Source organism: Puma concolor, chromosome E3 (assembly GCF_028749965.1).
Source record: "Puma concolor isolate L17-30 chromosome E3, mPumCon1.1.hap2, whole genome shotgun sequence".
NCBI classification, from domain to species: domain Eukaryota; kingdom Metazoa; phylum Chordata; class Mammalia; order Carnivora; family Felidae; genus Puma; species Puma concolor.
Genome location: NC_141682.1, coordinates 30,408,473 through 30,425,906, shown reverse-complemented (window position 1 = coordinate 30,425,906; position 17,434 = coordinate 30,408,473). Strand labels below are relative to the sequence as shown.

General features: G+C 50.8%; 1 protein-coding gene across 1 annotated transcript; it reads right to left on the bottom strand.

Annotated features, from left to right (window-relative positions):
• Positions 1–1,126: 1,126 nt before the first annotated feature.
• Positions 1,127–16,108, bottom strand: LOC112853142 (group 10 secretory phospholipase A2-like). The gene is made up of 4 exons (XM_086691164.1): positions 15,997–16,108; positions 12,858–13,008; positions 11,034–11,140; positions 1,127–1,327 (listed from the first exon to the last, which is right to left on the bottom strand). The coding sequence occupies exons 1-4, from the start codon at positions 16,049–16,051 to the stop codon at positions 1,176–1,178; spliced, it is 465 nt and encodes a 154-aa protein (XP_086547290.1). The 5' UTR covers positions 16,052–16,108; the 3' UTR covers positions 1,127–1,175.
• Between the last annotated feature and the right edge of the window lie 1,326 nt (positions 16,109–17,434).

The following is a 17,434-nucleotide window of genomic DNA, read 5'->3' as shown; positions in this document are numbered from 1 at the left end:
ACAGACCCCAATTTAGATGCTTCGAGGTAGTTAAGGGAGGGGCAGGGGGTTCTTGTTGAGCCTGCAGGGTCTCTGTTGCTTCAGCTCAAAATCATCTTCAGGCCAGAGTTTCCCGTGTTGGGGCCGCCTGCCCTCGGCCCCTACTCTGGGTTAAGGAACAATCAAAACATGGGTGGGGGGGTGTGGCAAAGATTCACAAGCATCCTCATCACATCAACAATCGATCAAAACTGGAAATATCACCAGTACCCCCAAAGTCGGCAACCTATAAAACAGTAGGTAACCATTTAAAATGAAATTCTGGGGGTGCCTAGGTGACTCGAGTCGATTGAGCGTCCGACTTTGGCTCAGGTCATGATCTCACAGTTTGTGGGTCCGAGCTCTGCGTCGGGCTCTGTGCTGACAGCCTGGAGCCTGCTTCGGATTCTCTCTCTCTCTCTCTCTCTCTCTCTCTCTCTCTCTCTCATAAATAAAACGTTTTTAAAAATGAAGTTATCAAAGGTTTTTTAATGACCTGGGGAAAAACTTAGAAAAATCCCATGTGATGGTCTCAACTGCATTTTTGAACATTACAGAAAACAATGACAGTAGCACACAGAAATGCCACAAGTGGTTTTTCTGGATCGTGGAAGTGATTTTTCTCCCCTCCTTTATATTTGTCTTTGTTTTCCTTTATCTTTGTAAACACTGACTATATACCACTTCTGTAATCAGGAAGTTCAACCATTAGGCAGAGACGGATGGGAAAGAATATTCCTTCTTAAGCTCCTAACTCCTAGACTAGATCTTCCCAAGAGCGAGCACCTTGTTTACGGCCTCGTCCGGAAACCCAGAGCCAGGCCAGGCACACGGTGGGTGTTCCTTCACGTTTGACCACCCGCCACCAGGAGCAGGTTAGAAGACCGAGTTCAGCCCTTTTCATATAAAGGGCGAGCCTCAAAAATGGCACCAAACCCAATACAGCCCCAAGCACGGTTGTGGTTTGTATAAAATAAGCATGGGACTTTTGACCTTCAGCTGGAAACCACACAGGCTCCGGCCCAAGTTCCGGGAGAGAAAGCAAACAAGGGTTGCAGCCTTCACACTCGGCCTCCGTTCCCTCCTGCCAAGAACTGAAGGCAGCTGCTGATGAGCGAAAAAGAGTTTTATTTCCTCGTGCAAAAGAACATTCCACGTCAGGCTGGTCCGTCACACCTGGGCGAGTCTGTCTCACACAAGAAACGCGGGTACAGTAAGTACTTTAGGTTGTACTCAGTCTGGGCTAAGCAGTTAGCGATCTCCTGGTCGCACCTGCACAAGATTTCTTGGCATTCGTTCTCCGCGGGTCCTGGAAGAAGTGGGGAGACTGAGTTAGAGCAGGCGGTGGCAGAGACTCGAGAACAGGCACTAGGGAAGCCAACAACGCTGGAGGCGGGAAGCGTCATACGTCGCATCTATGCGACACGGACAAATCACCGCGTGATCTCCGTCATGGCAGCTTCCGGAGGGAGGTGGCGTCCAACCCATTTTACAGAAAAGGAAATCGAAGTGGCCAGGGAAGCGTTTTCGGATGCAAAGTTCAAAGTCCGTGCGACCTTTTGGCTTCTCTTCCGCATCAATATTACACCGCTTCGGGGAGCCTTGGGCGGCTCAGTCGGTGAAGCGTCCGACTCTTGATCTCGGCTCAGGTCATGATCTCACAGTTCGTGAGATCGACCTCACGTCGGGGTCCACACTGGGGTGTGCAGCCTGCTTGAGGCTCTCTCTGCCTCTCTGTGTCTCTCCCCCAAAACATTTTATATGAATATATATATACTATATATATATGCATATATATATATAGTATATATATTTGCATATATATAGTATATATATATACTATATATATATAATATATATATTATATATATAATGTATAATATATATATTTGCATATATATATAGTATATATATATACTATATATATAATATATATATACTATATATACATATAAGTATATATATGTACTATATATGTGTATATATATATATACATGTATATATATACGTATATATATATATATGTACTATATATATATATATATATGTGTGTGTGTGTATATATATATATAGTATATATATTTGCATACCCCTTCATCTGAGGATCCATTCTGATAAGCAGTAGGTAGGTGCCCGGGAACCATCTAGAGCTTTTTCTGGGGTACCTGCTCTGCTACTTCTTGGTTGTGTGATCTTGCCTAAGCTTTCGGAGCCAAATCCTCCTGGAAAACCAGGGGCATACCCACTTGGCAGGGCTCCCGGGAAGCCTGAGTGACAACTCCCACAGAAAGCACCCAGAAGGGCTTGGCACAGGACATACACTCGGTCAACGTTGGCTCCACCCGCATATCTCTGCCTTCTTTCTCCACATCGCTTCCACATGCTCCTTCTGGAGTGTCCATCTGTCCCCACCAGCCCAGGACCTGCCTGGCACAGAGGCAGCCACCCAAAGTCTCCTTCTACCTTGGTGATCCTCCCACTAGAGATTCCCAACCTGGGACTAGAATGATTTGGTGATCTTCAAGTGGTATCTTACTAATCTAGAAGGTATAATGCCTGAAACAGCTTTGGAAATCCCCCCCCCCCCAACCATGCCACCCGTGGCCTTTTAGTGCTAGCTTTTAGTTATTCACATAGATGTAAATATAAAACCCACCCGCCATTAAATCCTTCCAAATTTCCTTCCAGAGGCACCGTGAAGCACCAGCTTTGGAGTTAACCGGCTCAGCCACGGATGTAGCAGCTCTGTGCCTTCAGACACATCATTTCACCCCTTCCAGATGTTTCCTCAGGCCAACGTGAGCATACTAATAATACCTACTTCTAAGGGCTTCTGGGAGAGTGAGAAAACACCCAACAGGTCATTTTACCCAACGTGTAAAATGCACAGCATACAGCAGGCACTCAGTAAGCTGCAGCTGACCTCCTTAAGGATCGGTTCTTAAAGTGTTCCTTGGAGGGGCGCCTGGGGGCTCAGCCGTTTGAGCATCCAACCTAGGGCTCAGTTGCCATCTCTCAGTTCATGAGTTCAAGCCCCACATGAGCTCCCTGCTGTCAGCGCAGAGCCTGCTTTGTTTGGATCCTCTGTCCTCCTCTCTCTGCCCCACCCTAACTTGTGCTCTCTCTCTCTGAAGCAAATAATTAAATAAAAAAACATTAGGAGCGCCTGGGTGGCTCAGTCGGTTAAGCGTTCAACTTCCGCTCAGATCATGATCTCGCAGTTCATGAGTGTGAGCCCTCATCGGGTTCTGTGCTGACAGCTCAGAGCCTGCAGCCTGCGTCGGATTCTGTGTCTCCCTCTCTCTCTGCCCCTTCCCTGTTCATGCTGTCTCTCTCTCAATCAAAAATAAAATAAACATTTTTTTAAAAAACATTAAAAAAAAAAAAAAGAACTTCCTTCCTTTAAGAAAAAAATTAAAGTAAAATGTTCCTCGGAGACCATTGCAAGGTGAAGCATGAGAGCCAGAAGGCTTGGCTGCACCAGGAGGGAGGGACAGGATGACAGGAGACAGAAGGCAGGCACTCTCTGGAAATCATCTTCCCAGGCCCTGCTGTGAGCAGACTTGATTAAAGGTATTTATCTGCACAACTGCACCCAGGGTCTAAAAGAGTATCCCTGGGGCGCTTGGGTGGCTCAGTCGGCTGAATGTCCAACTCTTGGTTTTGGCTAGGGTCATGATGCCAGGGTCACAGGATTGAGCCCTGCATCTGGCTTCACACTGAGGGTGGAACCTGCTAGGGATTCTCTCTCTCTCTTCCTCCTTGTCTGTCTCTCTCTCTGCCTCTGCCCCTCTCCCCTGCTTGCACTCTCTCACAAATAAACAAACAAACAAACAATAAAATTTAAAAAGAAAAGAGTGTCCCCCACCTGCTCTGCTGCATTTTTTATTGAGGCAATATTCCCCTGACAATATTTACCATTTTCCAGTGCACAAGTCAGTGGAATTTAGTTCATTCACAACATCGCGCAGTCATCACTTCTATCTAGATCCGAAACATTTCTATCACTTCCAGAAGAAACCCCATTTAGAAGTCACTCCCATTTAGAAGTCACTCCCCATGATCCCTTACCTGAGTCCCAGCAGTCTGTCCTGCCAACCACGAATCTGCTTTCTGTCTCTATCCCTATCCTGGACCTTTCACATAAGCGGAATCACACATTAGGTGACCTTTTGCGTCCGGCTCCTTTCTCGTAGCATGACTTTTTCAAGGTTCATCCACCTCGTAGCAGGTGTGATACTTCTGCCTTAACTTTCCAACACAGCACTTACAATAGCAATTAGCACAGACACGATTTCCCTCTCCTCCTCTTAGACTATAGCTTCCTGCTTCTCCTTCCCGCTCAAAGCCTAGCATGAAGACGGGCACAGAGCAGATTCTTACCATCTGTTGGGAGAACAATAGCAAAGCCATACGCCGTTCCCAATTCTCATCCAAGCCCAGCACCTAAAGTTTATTATCCTCATTTGACAGCTGAGGAAAGAGGAGCTCAAAGGGATTCAGTAACTTGTCCAAAGTCACAGCACTAAGCAGAGGGGGGACCCGGATTCCAGCCCAGGATCGGCTGACCCCATGCCTGTACCTGCCTAATGCTATCACCCTTTTCCCTGAGCAAGAAAGTTCCTCTCAAAAGCAAGACTTGGCCTCACTGCTCCATGGCCTTAGGAAAGCGACAGCATCAGGTTATCCAAGAATAATAAAAACTTGGGAGTGCCCATGTGGCTCAGCCAGTTAAGCGTCCGACTCTTGATTTCAGTTCAAGTCATAATTTCACGGTTCGGGGGAGCAAGCCCCGCACCAGGCTCTGCACTGACAGCACAAAGCCTGCTTGGGATTCTGTCTCTCCATCTCTCTCTCTGCACCCCCCTCCCCCCCACCCCGCCCATGCTGTCTCTCTCTCTCCCTCAAAATAAATAAACATGTTTTAAAAACAGGAATAACAAAAACTTAAAAGGAAACGCAGCCCCCAAGGATTAAGTTTAAAATAAAGGCCTGCCAGTAAATATTATTACAGGCTTAAAAAAATGTTAATATACTGAAGCCAGGCCCATAAATGGGAAATGGGCAACATCTGTAATTAGGTAAACAGCTATGTTCGGAATATCTCCAAACAGAATAAGAGAATATTTTTAGCCCCCCTAAAATGCAGAATAGATATTTTGGTTCTTTTCGTTTGGTTCAGGGAGGACAGGTCTGTAAACAGCCATGGGCTCCACCAGCAGACACACCAATAAATATTTTATAGACACCACTTTCATATGATTAGGGGCAAGGGAAACATGCAGGTCGGAGGGAGAAGGCAGAGATCTTTAACAGCTTTCCCTGGCAAGCCCTATTTCACCTCCTCTCTCTGCTCACAATGGGAGGGGGACAGGGGATGTGCCTGGGAGTAGACACGTGACCACCACATTAGGTGAGACACTTCTTTCCCTGACCTTCATTCAGCTTCCCCAACTCTAAGTAAGAGGATTGAAGGAGAGGATGTCTGAGGTACTCTCGGCTCCTAAAAACTGATACCATATCTCCATACTAATTCAGCTTTGCTCTGTGCCAAATGCTGATTCATGCTAGGGAGATACAGCTGAGAGCCCATGAATATCTAAGACCAGCCCTTCGGGTAACCGCTCTGACGGTTTCCTCCCTGCAGCACAGAAGCTGCGGGCTTAATGGAGAGCCATGCCAGAGCCTCTGTTTTCTCTGGTGGAGGTGGCAGGGGTCAGAGAGAGGTTCAGATCAGGAGGACAGCTGGAGAAGGGAGGAGAGAGAATAACAACCCCCATTGGATCTGTTTCTCATGTTATAAGCCCCTTTTTCATCTGTACAACACCCATCTTCCAGGTAAGGGAATGGAAGTTCAGGGAGGTATCCATCTAGGGCCACGTGATTTTCAACAAGGGTCCCAAGACTCTTTAATGGAGAAAGATGAATCTCTTCAACAAATGGTGCCAGGACAACTGGATGCCCACAGGCAAAAGGATGACGTTGGACCCCTACCTCACACCATATACAAACATGAACTCAAAGTGGATCGATGACCTAAATGTAAGAGTTCAAACTATACAACTATCAGAAGAAAAGAGGGGTAAGTCTTCATGACGTAGGATCTGGCAGTGGATTCTTAGGACACCAAAAACCTGATCAACCAAAGACAAAATAGATAAACTGGACTTGATCAAAATTAAAACTTTTGTGCATTCAAGATGTTATTGATAAAATGCAAAGAGAACCTACAACCTGGGAGAAAACATTTGCAAATCACGTATCTGATAAGAATCCAGGACCAACAATATATAAAAAACTCCTATAACTCAACAATAAAAACAACACAATTAAAAATGAGCAAAGGGGATGGGGCACCTGGGTGGCTCAGTCCATTAAGTGTCCGACTCTTAGTTTTGGCTCAGCTCATGATCTCATGGTTCGTGAATTCAATCCCCACATTAGGCTCCGTGCTGACAGTGCAGAGCCTGCTTAGGATTCTCTCTCTCTCCCACTCTCTCTGCCCCTCCCCTGCTCTCTCTCTCTCTCAAAATAAATAAACTTAAAAAAAATTTTTTTAAGGCACCTAACTCTTGATTTCAACTCAGGTCGTGATCTCAAAGTTTGTGAGTTTGAGCCCCGAGTTGGGCTCTGTGCTGACGAGCATGGAGCCTCCTTGGGATTCTCTCTCTCTCTGTCTCTCTCTGCATCCCTCTCTCTCTCTAAAAGTAAATAAACAAACTTTTAAAAAAATCTTTTAAATAAAGCACAAATTTAAAAAAAAATGAGCTAAGGGGAGCCTGGTGGCTCAGTTGGTACAGCACGCAATTCTCCATCTTGGGGTTGCAAGTTCAAGCCACATGTTGGGTGTAGAGATTACTTAAAAGGCGAAACTTTAAGAATGAATGAATGAGGGGCGCCTGGGTGGCGCAGTCGGTTAAGCGTCCGACTTCAGCCAGGTCACGATCTCGCGGTCCGTGAGTTTGAGCCCTGCCTCAGGCTCTGGGCTGATGGCTCAGAGCCTGGAGCCTGTTTCCGATTCTGTGTCTCCCTCTCTCTCTGCCCCTCCCCCGTTCATGCTCTGTCTCTCTCTGTCCCAAAAATAAATAAATGTTGAAAAAAAATTAAAAAAAAAAAAAGAATGAATGAATGAATGAATAAAATGAGCAAAAGACTTGAATAGACATTTCTCCAAAGAAAATATAAAAACGGCCAAACAAGCACATGAAAAGATGCTCAACAGCATTAGCCATTAGGGAAATGCACACCAGAATCACTGAGGCACACACATCACCCCCACTACAAACAAACAAAACACCATGGAAAATAACAAGCGTTGATAAGGCTGTGGAAAAACTGGATCCCTCAGACACGGCTGAATGAGAATGTGATGTGGTGTGGCTGCTGTAGAAAAGTTGAGTGGCTCCTCGAAAAGTAAAACAGAGAATTACCAGATGACCCAGTTAATCCCACTGGCAGTGATGTACCCCAAAGAAATAAAAGCAGGCACTCAAACAAATACTTGTTCACGAATGTTCAGAGTAGCACTATTCCCAGTACTCAGAAGGTGTGAAGAACCCAATGTCCACCAACAGATGAATGGATAAACAGAATGTGGTTGATCCCTACAAACAGAGTGTTACTCATCTGTAAAAGGAAGGAGTTTTAGCTACCTGCTACAACATGGGTGAACCTAGGGGCACCTGGGTGGCTCAGTCGGTTAAGTATCCAACTTTGGCTCAGGTCATGATCTCACGGTTTGTGGGTTCGAGCCCTTTGTTAGGCTCTGTGCTGACAGCTCTGAGCCTGGAGCCTGCTTGGGATTCTGGGTCTCCCAGTCTCTCTGCCTCTCCCCTGCTCATGCTGTCTCTTTCTCTGTCTCTCTCAAAAATAAATAGACATTAAAAAATTTTTTTAAATAAAATAAAATGGATTCCACTTTTTAACTGAAAGGAAGCTGTAAATTGAAAATATCATCCATCCATCAGAAGGTAATCTTAAAAATAAATGCCCCAGTGCCTGGGTGGCGCAGTCGGTTAAGCGTCCGACTTCAGCCAGGTCACGATCTCACGGTCCGTGAGTTCGAGCCCCGCGTCAGGCTCTGGGCTGATGGCTCAGAGCCTGGAGCCTGTTTCCGATTCTGTGTCTCCCTCTCTCTCTGCCCCTCCCCCATTCATGCTCTGTCTCTCTCTGTCCCAAAAATAAATAAACGTTGAAAAAAAAAATTTTTTTTTTTAAAAATAAATGCCCCAGTTCTTTTCTTACTGCTTTGTTTAAAAAACAAACAAAACAAAACAAAAAAAAACAGTAAGATTGCCCTGAGGGACACTTAACATTTTTAACTGCTGTTTTATTGTTCTTTTAATTTCAGAAGTGGCTGGGCCTATAAAATGTACAGTAAGGTTAGGATAGATTCTGTTACAATTATCCTCATTAAATGCATGCCGCTTGGAGGTAAAGATAAGTAGATAAATGGATGGGTAGATAGGAAGAATTTTTTTTCAAGCCAGAATTAAATTGATGAACTGGTGTTCTTGGATATAAGCCAGAAGCCTGTTCTGTTAAAAAAAAAAAAAAAAAAGAAAAAGTAGGGCACCTGGGTGGCTCAGTGATTAAGCATCCGACTCTTGATTTCAGCTCAGATCATGATCTCATGGTCCGTAGGTTTGAGTCCCACGTTAGGCTTTGCACTGGCAGCACAGAGCCTGCTTGGGATTTTTCTCTTTCTCTCTCTCTCTCTCAAAATAAATAAATAAACATTAAAAAAAAAAAATTCAGCAAATATTCCAGAGATGTGAAAGCTAAAGTACCAATGAACTGAGAACTTCTCCTCCACAAAGTTAGAAAAATCAAGAGAATTGAAAGAGGGGGCACTTGGGTGGCTCAGTCAGTGGAGCATCCAACTCTTGATTTTAGCCTGGGTCCTGATCTCAGGATAATGAGTTCAAGCCCCACTTTGGGCTCCATGCCGGGTGTGAAGCCTACTTTATTAATAAAAAAAAATTTTTTTTAATGTGTATTTATTTTTTTTTTTTTTTTTGAGAGAGAGAGACAAAAAGCACAGGCAGGGGAGGGGCAGAGAGAGAGAGAGGGAGACACAAAATCCAAAGCAGGCTCCAGGCTCCGTGCTGTCAGCACAGAGCCCGAGGCGGGGCTCGAACCCACAAACCGTGAGATGATGACCTGAGCCGAAGTAGGACGCTCAACCAACTGAGCCACCCAGGCACCCCTGATTTTTTAAATACTGGCTCAAACTGTTCCAAACATTGTGCAGGTGAGGCAAGATGTTTGCAGGATAAATGTAGCCCACGGGACACCAAACTGCGATACTGTTATCCCTATTTTGAGAGAGGAGCCCACAGTGTTCCAGAGAGAGGAAAGGGTTTTCCTGGGGTCCCCAAATGGTGAGTGGTAGATGTCTGTAGAACACGGACTTGTTTCGCCGGTTCAGCCTTAGGGAGGAAGGGCCAGTGACATGAGCACTCACACTACAAAGTCAGTCCAAGTTCTACTCCCCGCCCCACCCCCACCCTCGTTTCACAAGGAAAGAACCCATAGCCTCTGGTCCTCCTAGCACAGGACATTTGAGGCCAGAGTCTCAGAGCTATAGCATAGGGGGGTCATCAAACCATACCAAGGTGGAGCTCGCCTGCATCTTGAGACTCACCCACTGGGGCTGGGAGGTGAGGAAAGGGAGGCGTGGGCCCCTCTCACTAAGCTCTTGGCTTTCATTTGCTTTTGCTTCCTAACATTTTGTTGTAGAAAATCTCAAACCCAGAAAAAAGCTGAAAGAACTGTTCAGAGAACATCTGCATACCTACCTCGTAGAGTCTACCATTGACATTTTGTTTCACCCGTTACCCCTCCGTCTGTCCACCCACCCATCTGTCTGTCCACCTTTTTATTGTGTTTTGTTTCAATGCCGGTCAGGGTAATTTGCAGAGATCAGGCACTTTACCCTTCAAAAGTTCAGGCTGTGTATGCCTTTCCTTTTCTTTTTTCTTTCAAAGAGCATTTTTTTTTTTTAAATGTTTATTTGTGAGAGAGAGAGAGAGAGTACACGCAGGGGAGGGGCAGAGAGAGAGGGAGACAGAGGATCCGAAGCAGGCTCCGTGCTCTCAGTGCAAAGCCCTACGCGGGGCTTGAACCCACAAACCGCGCAATCATGACCTGAGCCGAAGACGGACGCTCAACCGACTGAGCCACCCAGGTACCCCTATTCCTTTTCTTTTTAAGCTGTGATTCACCAGTAATTCATGAAGACATTCTCTTTGGGGGGGGAGGGGGGAAGGAAAACATTACAGGAACGTGAAATTGCCTTCTGCCACCGCCGCCCCCAGCCTGATCCCGTCATGCAGTGTATCTTTACATACCTTTTTCTGAGCTCTGCAAGTGTCTACACGTAGCCACGGAAAGCAAGTAGGCTACTAGTTTGCAAGCTGCTGCTGCTTTTTTTTTTTTTTTTTTTTTTTTAACAGAAATGGTGCTTTCCTGGACATATCATTCTGTGGTTTGTTCCTCCGCTCGCTACAGTCGTCTTCCGCAGTAAGAATACCTCATGGGTTTCTTTACCCAGGCCCCATCGGATGGGCATGGGGGCTGGAGGTACCTGGTGATATCTCTTTTAGCTTTGGTCCAGACAACAAAGAAATAGGTTTCTTTGTTTGCATTTTTTTTTTTTGGTACGTTTATTTATTTTTGATAGAGAGAGACAGAGCACGAGTGGGGGACGGGCAGAGAGAGAAGGAGACCCAGAATCCGAAGCAGGCCCTTGGCTCCGAGCGGTCAGCCCAGAGCCCCACGCAGGGCTCGAACTCACCAGCCGCGAGATCATGCGCTGGGCGGAAGCTGTACATTTAACCGACTGAGCCACCCCCGTGCCCCTCTTTGTTTTTGTCAGCGTTCCGTGTTGAAGAACGCTTGTAGTAAATCCCCCCGGGGGGTGGTGTCGACCGTTGGAAGCTGGGGTGAGCTATTGCAGCCGGGACGCCCGGGGCCACTCGCGGAAGCGAGTGCGGGTGGTGCTGGGGACTCACCACACACGATGCTCTGATTGACGCACTGCCACGAGTACCGCTCCACCTTAGGGCTGCATCCGGCCTGCTCGGCACGCGTGTAGCAGCAGTCGTGCCGATGACAGCACCTGTGGGTGGCAGACGGGCAGGCCAGCAGGTGGGTGGAGGCGGGGATGCCCTCTCGGCCGTCCTCCCGGGTAAGCGAAGTCTCGCAGGGGGTCAGCATCTTCTGGGCCGAGCTTTGTCCCCGAGAATCCCCCCCTGGGAAATGATTCTGCTGATCCCAGTGTGGGGCGCCCTGGCACGGTCCCCTGGCCCCTGCCTGTCTCACTCTGTGTCTCTGAGCTGCAGCCACACCCGCTGCCTCTCTGTGCTGGGAGTGAGCCGAGCCCCGCGTGCCTCCTGACTTTGCACGTGACCTGCCCTCTGCCTGGGGCAGCTTCCCGCCCATCCTTCCTTCCTCAGGTCTCAGCCCAAGAACTGCTCCCATCCCAGGATGTCATCCAGCCCCTGGCCTCCCCAGTCTATAACAGCGTCCTGGTTACACCCTCTCATAAAGCTAGGTCCTTCCCTTCAGGGCAGGTTTACAATGAGACCCTCACTTTCCGGAGAAGACTGATCAGCTTCTGTCCTCCTCAATGGCCAGAGCCCCAGAGCTCTATGGGGACAAGACCATTTCTGCTCCATTCTGCACAGTTTCCCCCGTGTCCAGCCATGGCCTGCTGCATAAGAGGATCTCAGTGATAATAATAATAACTGGCTGTTGCGAAATTCTGAGAAACATCCACAAATGTCCCTAACCCTGTCCTTCCTTCCTTCATTCACTGGTATTGTCTCCCTCCAGCCACCAGTGGAGTAGCTCTGTGGAGCCCTCGGTGGGGTGGGGTCCTGCAGGGAGAGGTCGGCCAGATTCCGCTCCGCCCTCAAGGAGCCCCCAGGCTGGTGGGGGAGAAACAAGCCACCAGACCCCACGCGCTTGGTGAGAAGTGCTGGAAAGTGGGGGAAAAGGGATGGGGATTCTGGGAGCCAGAGGCCAGAATGGGTATGCGAGGCCCAGCCAGCCTTCGGGGAAGTCTTCCCAAAGGGGGCAGTGCCTGGGCTGCACTTGGAGGGCTTGGAGAAAGCAGACAACCACGCAGGGCCGGCAGCAGGAGCCGGGGAAGGACAGGGAGGAGCCAAAAGCTGTCCTTGACAATCAAATCCTCTAAGCCAGGGAAGAGACTGTCAAATTCTGCCCTCTGCCACCTACTAGCTGTGTGGAAATGGACGGGTGGCTGTGCCTCCCTGAGCCTCCGGGGACGGCCCGCCTGCCCGCCTCCAAGGATGACCAGGATAAATGAAAGCCAGTCTGGAAAGATCTAAACCCACAGCCTTGCACAGAACAGGCACTTCTCACATGGTAGCGGAGTGGAGTGATTAGGGGCACAAATCCAGCCACACTGCCTGGGTTCAGATCCCAGCCCCCACCCCTTGCCCTCTATGTGGCCCCAGACAAGTTACTTCATCTCTCCTGCCTCAGTGTCCTCATCTCTGAAATGGGTTGTTGTGAGGATGAGAGGGGTTCTCAGGACAGATCCTGGTGCATAATAAGTCGGATCAACTTTATGGGTTTTTTTTTTTCAACCAAAGTAATCAGCCCACAGCCAGGCTGGGGGGCAGCCGACACCAAGGTGTGCCCTCATTGGCCATGTTACCCAGGAGGCCCTGAGCCTCCTGCAAGGCTGTACCTTGTGCTGGAATCTTCTTAGTCCAAACAGCAACCTCAGTTGTGGGTATTTCCTTATAGGCCTTAACTACCCCAGGGAGTGGGGGACCTTTCAAGCCCAGGCTGGAGCGTGCACTCACCAGTCGATGGCATCCCGGGGCTGGCCATGGCCACCCAGGCCACAGTAGCAGCCGTAGCTTATGTAGGACAGGGGGTTGCGGGTGCCAACACAGTTCATGGTCCCTGCCAATTCTAGAAGCCCACGCCGGTGCACATGTGACCTCCAGGAAGCTAGGGGGAAACAAAGGTCAGAGGTTGCAAGGCAGGGCTTGAGTAAGGGCACTAGTCCAAGAAGGGCTTGGATGACTGGGTTCGAATCCTGCCTCTCCTCCTTCCTAGCCGTGTGACCTTGGACAATGTACTCAACCTCTCTGTGCCTTGGTTTTCTCATTTATAAAACAGGGAGACAAGGAGACCTCGCTTCATAGAATGAGATGACATCACACATGTAAAACACGTGGCACATGACAAGCTCTGTTATTACTATCTTCAAGGCAGCCATGAAAGAGAAAACAAGTTCCAGAGCCACCGTATCTGAAAGAGCACACCACTGGGCCTTTGCACGGGCTGGCCCCTCTTCCTGGAATGTCCTGATTTCCAATCTCCTGCCCTAGTCAACTCCAGATGAAGTCAGATCGCAAGTCCCACATCAAATATCTGTCCAGTTGCCTGTGCCGGGCACTGGGCACCAGAGATGAGCTCAATAGGGTCCCTGCCACCAAGGAGGGCTCCTCTGCAGGTGCTTTGCTATCCCTGGGTCTCCCCTGCCCTCCCTCCCCCACCAGTCCCCTCCAGAGTCTGGCTCTGGGCCCTCTGCATCTCCTTATTTCCACTGCCCAGGCATGGCTTGCTCCCACATTGGAAGGCCCTGCAGCCTGTGCCCAGCCATTCTCTGGATCCCCGTGCAGCTGTGACACGCAGCCCTGCATTTCACAGATGAGGAACAGGAGAGCCGCGTAGGAAGGACGACCCCCACAGTCAACAGGAACCTGATCTGACCCGGGGGCTCCAGCCCAGGCTTATGACCTCCACACCTTCCTCTTCACCAATAACAGCAAGGGAAGGAGGCCAGGCAGGGTGACAGAGTCGAGGGGCATCGATGGGGCCACGGCTTGGGGCCAGGGGCCCCCAAACCCGCTGTGACCTGGGCATCCGTGAATCGCAAAGCACCTCCTCCTTCTGGTGAAGCAACGAGTCTGCTCTCTGGTGTTTGGTCAAAACCAATCCCTTAAACCTCACCTCCCATCGAGCACTGTGCTCCCCAATTTACAGGCATCTCCTGTTGTCAACAGCATAGCGGCCTTGTCTTGTGGGCAGCCATTACCCCATTTACAGATTGGGAGACTGAGGGTAGGAGATTCCCAGGGCTGGCAAGGCCCAGAGCAGTAACCCCCGCCGGGTTGTGCCTGACTCCTGGGCGTCTGCTCTCCACCGCTCAGGGACTGAGGGTCCAGAGAGGGTTTGTGCATTCCACCCGCCCATAACATCTCAACTCTTCATCTGAAACAAGTTTTCATCACCCTGACTTTTTTTTTAATGTTTATTTATTTAGAGAGAGATAGAGACAGCACTGGCAGGGGAGAGGCAGAGAAAGAGGGAGAGAGAGGATCCCAAGCAGGCTCTGCACTGTTGGCACAAAGCCCGATGCAGGGCTCGAACTCACAAACCGTGAGATCATGCCCTGAGCCGAAACCAAGAGTCGGACGCCTAACCCCCTGAGCCACCCAGGCGCCCCACCCTGACTTTTTGTGAAGAGTCCCGGCCAAAATTAAACCCACTGTTGTTTTTTCTCAGTGGAAAAAAAAAAAAAAAATTACCACATTTATTGGGGCAGGAGGAGAGCGATGAGTTAAACAGAAAAGGTAGAAACGAGTTTAGTTCAAAATTTCGCCTTCCTCTCTGGGTGATCAGTCCTTGCTCTTGTCGAACTGGCCAGGTGCTGCTCCCAGCTGCCCACACCTCTGCCTGTGGCTCCCCCACCCTCCAGATAAAGCTCAGGGGCCACACCACGACCCAGAGGTCCTGTAGGAGCGGTCCTGTCTCACCACCCCCACATGGACCATGCTCACCAGTACCCTCTCCTCCAAACTTCCTATCACATACACCCCCTCGCTGCAAATGCCCTCACCCCATGCTCACCCAGCTCACCTGTCACCTCCTTCTATAATCTGCCTGGTCCCCAGGTGACCACAGGGGTCCTCACCACGCTGGGCTGCTGTCTGCCTATGGGAGTGGCCCTTCTGGACTGGGAGCTCTTTGAGGGCGGATCTCTGCTGTAGACAGGTCCAGATGATCTCGCTGGCACGAAGTGGGCTTCCAGAAAAAGTCCCTTGATCCCTGGATCCAGCAAGCCCCTTGGAACACTCCCAGTCCCGGCATATCTGACAGGGCCCCAGTCCTAACCCCACACCCAAAAGCGCTCCCTAGAGGTCCTCCGCCCTGACCTGACCACACTCTGGCATCTCAGGGTCCTGGGCACAGCCCTACACAGAACCAAGACATGGGGAAGACGCCCAGCACTGGGTTTGGAACCAAGAAAAACACTCCCTCCATGCCAACTTAGGTGAGGCAGGTCATTCTGGGGTCTGTTTGCTCTGTCTGCCCACGACAGCACCAAGGTTATCCAGGCGTCCCGTGGGCCTGAGAGAGAGAGACACAGAGAGAGAGAGAGAGAGAGTGTGTGTGTGTGTGTCTATGTGGGGCTGTCTGGTATGTGTGAGTTTGTGTGTGTGTGTGTGTGTGTGTTCCCTCCGAGGTATCTTTGCCTGTGTCTGCATGTGTGAGGCTGAAGGTGTCCTGTGCCCGCCTGTCTCCCTGCTTGTGGCGCGTCTGTGTATTTTCCTGTGAGTGGTTGTGTCTGTGCACCCCAGAAATAGTCAGCTGCGAGGAGACCTCCCCAAGGGTGATGGCCAGGGGCAGGCGAGAAAGCCACCTTGTGTACTTCCCCTGCTTCTCCCAGGCGTCCCCCAGGGAGTCCTACCTCAGGGACAGGTGGAGTGAAGGATCGGTTCACAGACCCCAGGCCGGGTGTCTGGCGGGGAGAGGGGGGACAGAGTTCCTGGAAACTTGCTAAGGAAAGCAGCAGTGGGGCCAGGAAGGAGCGCTGGGGGCTGTAGGGCTCCGGGGACGCTGGAGAGGCCGATGGGTCGGAGGGTTTGCAGAGGGACGGGGCGGCGGGGCTCCCGGGTCCTCCGGGGCCCCCCCTCCTCACTCACTCACCCGCGCCGAGCCCGAGTCCGGGTCCCAGCACCAGCAGCAGCAGCAGCGGCAGCATTACGCGCGGGCTCAGAGGCGGCGGACTGAGGGACGGCTGCAGGTGCGGGCCGCTCAGGCGGCGGGACTAGCCTCGGGGCCGGGCGCACCCGCGCCCGGACGCCCCGCCTGGCCCCGCCCCCGGCCTCAGCCGGCCCCCACCTCCCCCCCCCCCCCCACACCGGGGCCCCCGGCACGCGGGCGGGCGGGGCTGGCGCTCCAGGACCTCCGCAGCTGGGCCCCCAGGTGGGCAGTGGGCGCGCCCGGCCGGAGGGAGAATCGGGCCCTGGGGTCTCGGACGGGGAACTGGGGAGAATTACGGAGAGAGGGCACGGGTCGGGTCCAGGAGCAAACGTGCAACAGAGGTGCTCTGCTCACGGTGGTCACCTGCAGCCCCCCCCCCCCCCCCCCCCCCGGCGCTCACCTGGGCGCCCCAAAGGAGCACAAGTCTTGGGCGGGGTGGGCGGAACCGCTCTGATGATCTTAAACAGTTTAAATGCGGGAAACGTGACTCGGAATCAACCCTCCGCGACCCCCCCCTCGCCCCCACCCTAGATTCCTAGACGGAGCTGGAGTCGTGGGGGAGGGGGACGAGGCTGCAGGCGGGTCTGAGCAAAACCCACACCGCGGTCCCTTCTCGCCTCGGGCTTCCCATCCGCTCGGGGGCAAAGAAGGGCCGCGAGGGGCGACGACGTGAGGCCTGGGAAGGTCGACCACAGCAGCAGGTGCTCGGTACTGGAGACAGATGACAATCGCGACGCTCACACTCGTTGGTTCTCCTTCGTCTCTGGTGCTAGCCCTACCCAAATTAGTCAGCAATTTCTGTTGATTTTGAGTCATAACTACTTCTGCCAGCGGAACCCCCCACCTTCCCCACCTGCAGCAGCCGAGCTCTGGTGAAGGTAATAGTAACAAAGGTGACGATGGCTCATCAGCTGTCGTGTGCTAAGGGCAGCCGGCACCAGATCTTATCACAACCTCAGACCCCCAGTGTCCCCATTTCACAGACAGACACTGAGGATCAGAGAAGCGAAGAACCAAGAATTAGGAGGGTCCAGATTCAAATTCCTTTTGGCCTGGTGCTCAGTCACCGTCTGCTTCCTTCTATGAAAGCCTGAGACATCAGGCCGTGCAGCTGCCCCACTCTGCGTTCGCTGTCCCCCCACTGCAGTGAGCCCCACTCTGTGTTCACTGTCCCCCCCAATGGAGTGAGCCCCTCAAGGCAAGGCCTGGGCCTCTCTTGAACACCCAGAAGGGGCCTGCCTGACACAGAAAAAGTGTTCTATGCAGGCTTGCCCACTCAGGGAGTATGGGTGTCAGACTTTCCAAAACATGGGGTAAAAAAACATTTTCTTCTCAGGGTCTCCCACGAGCAATGGGAGATTAAGTCACCCATGTAAACCCA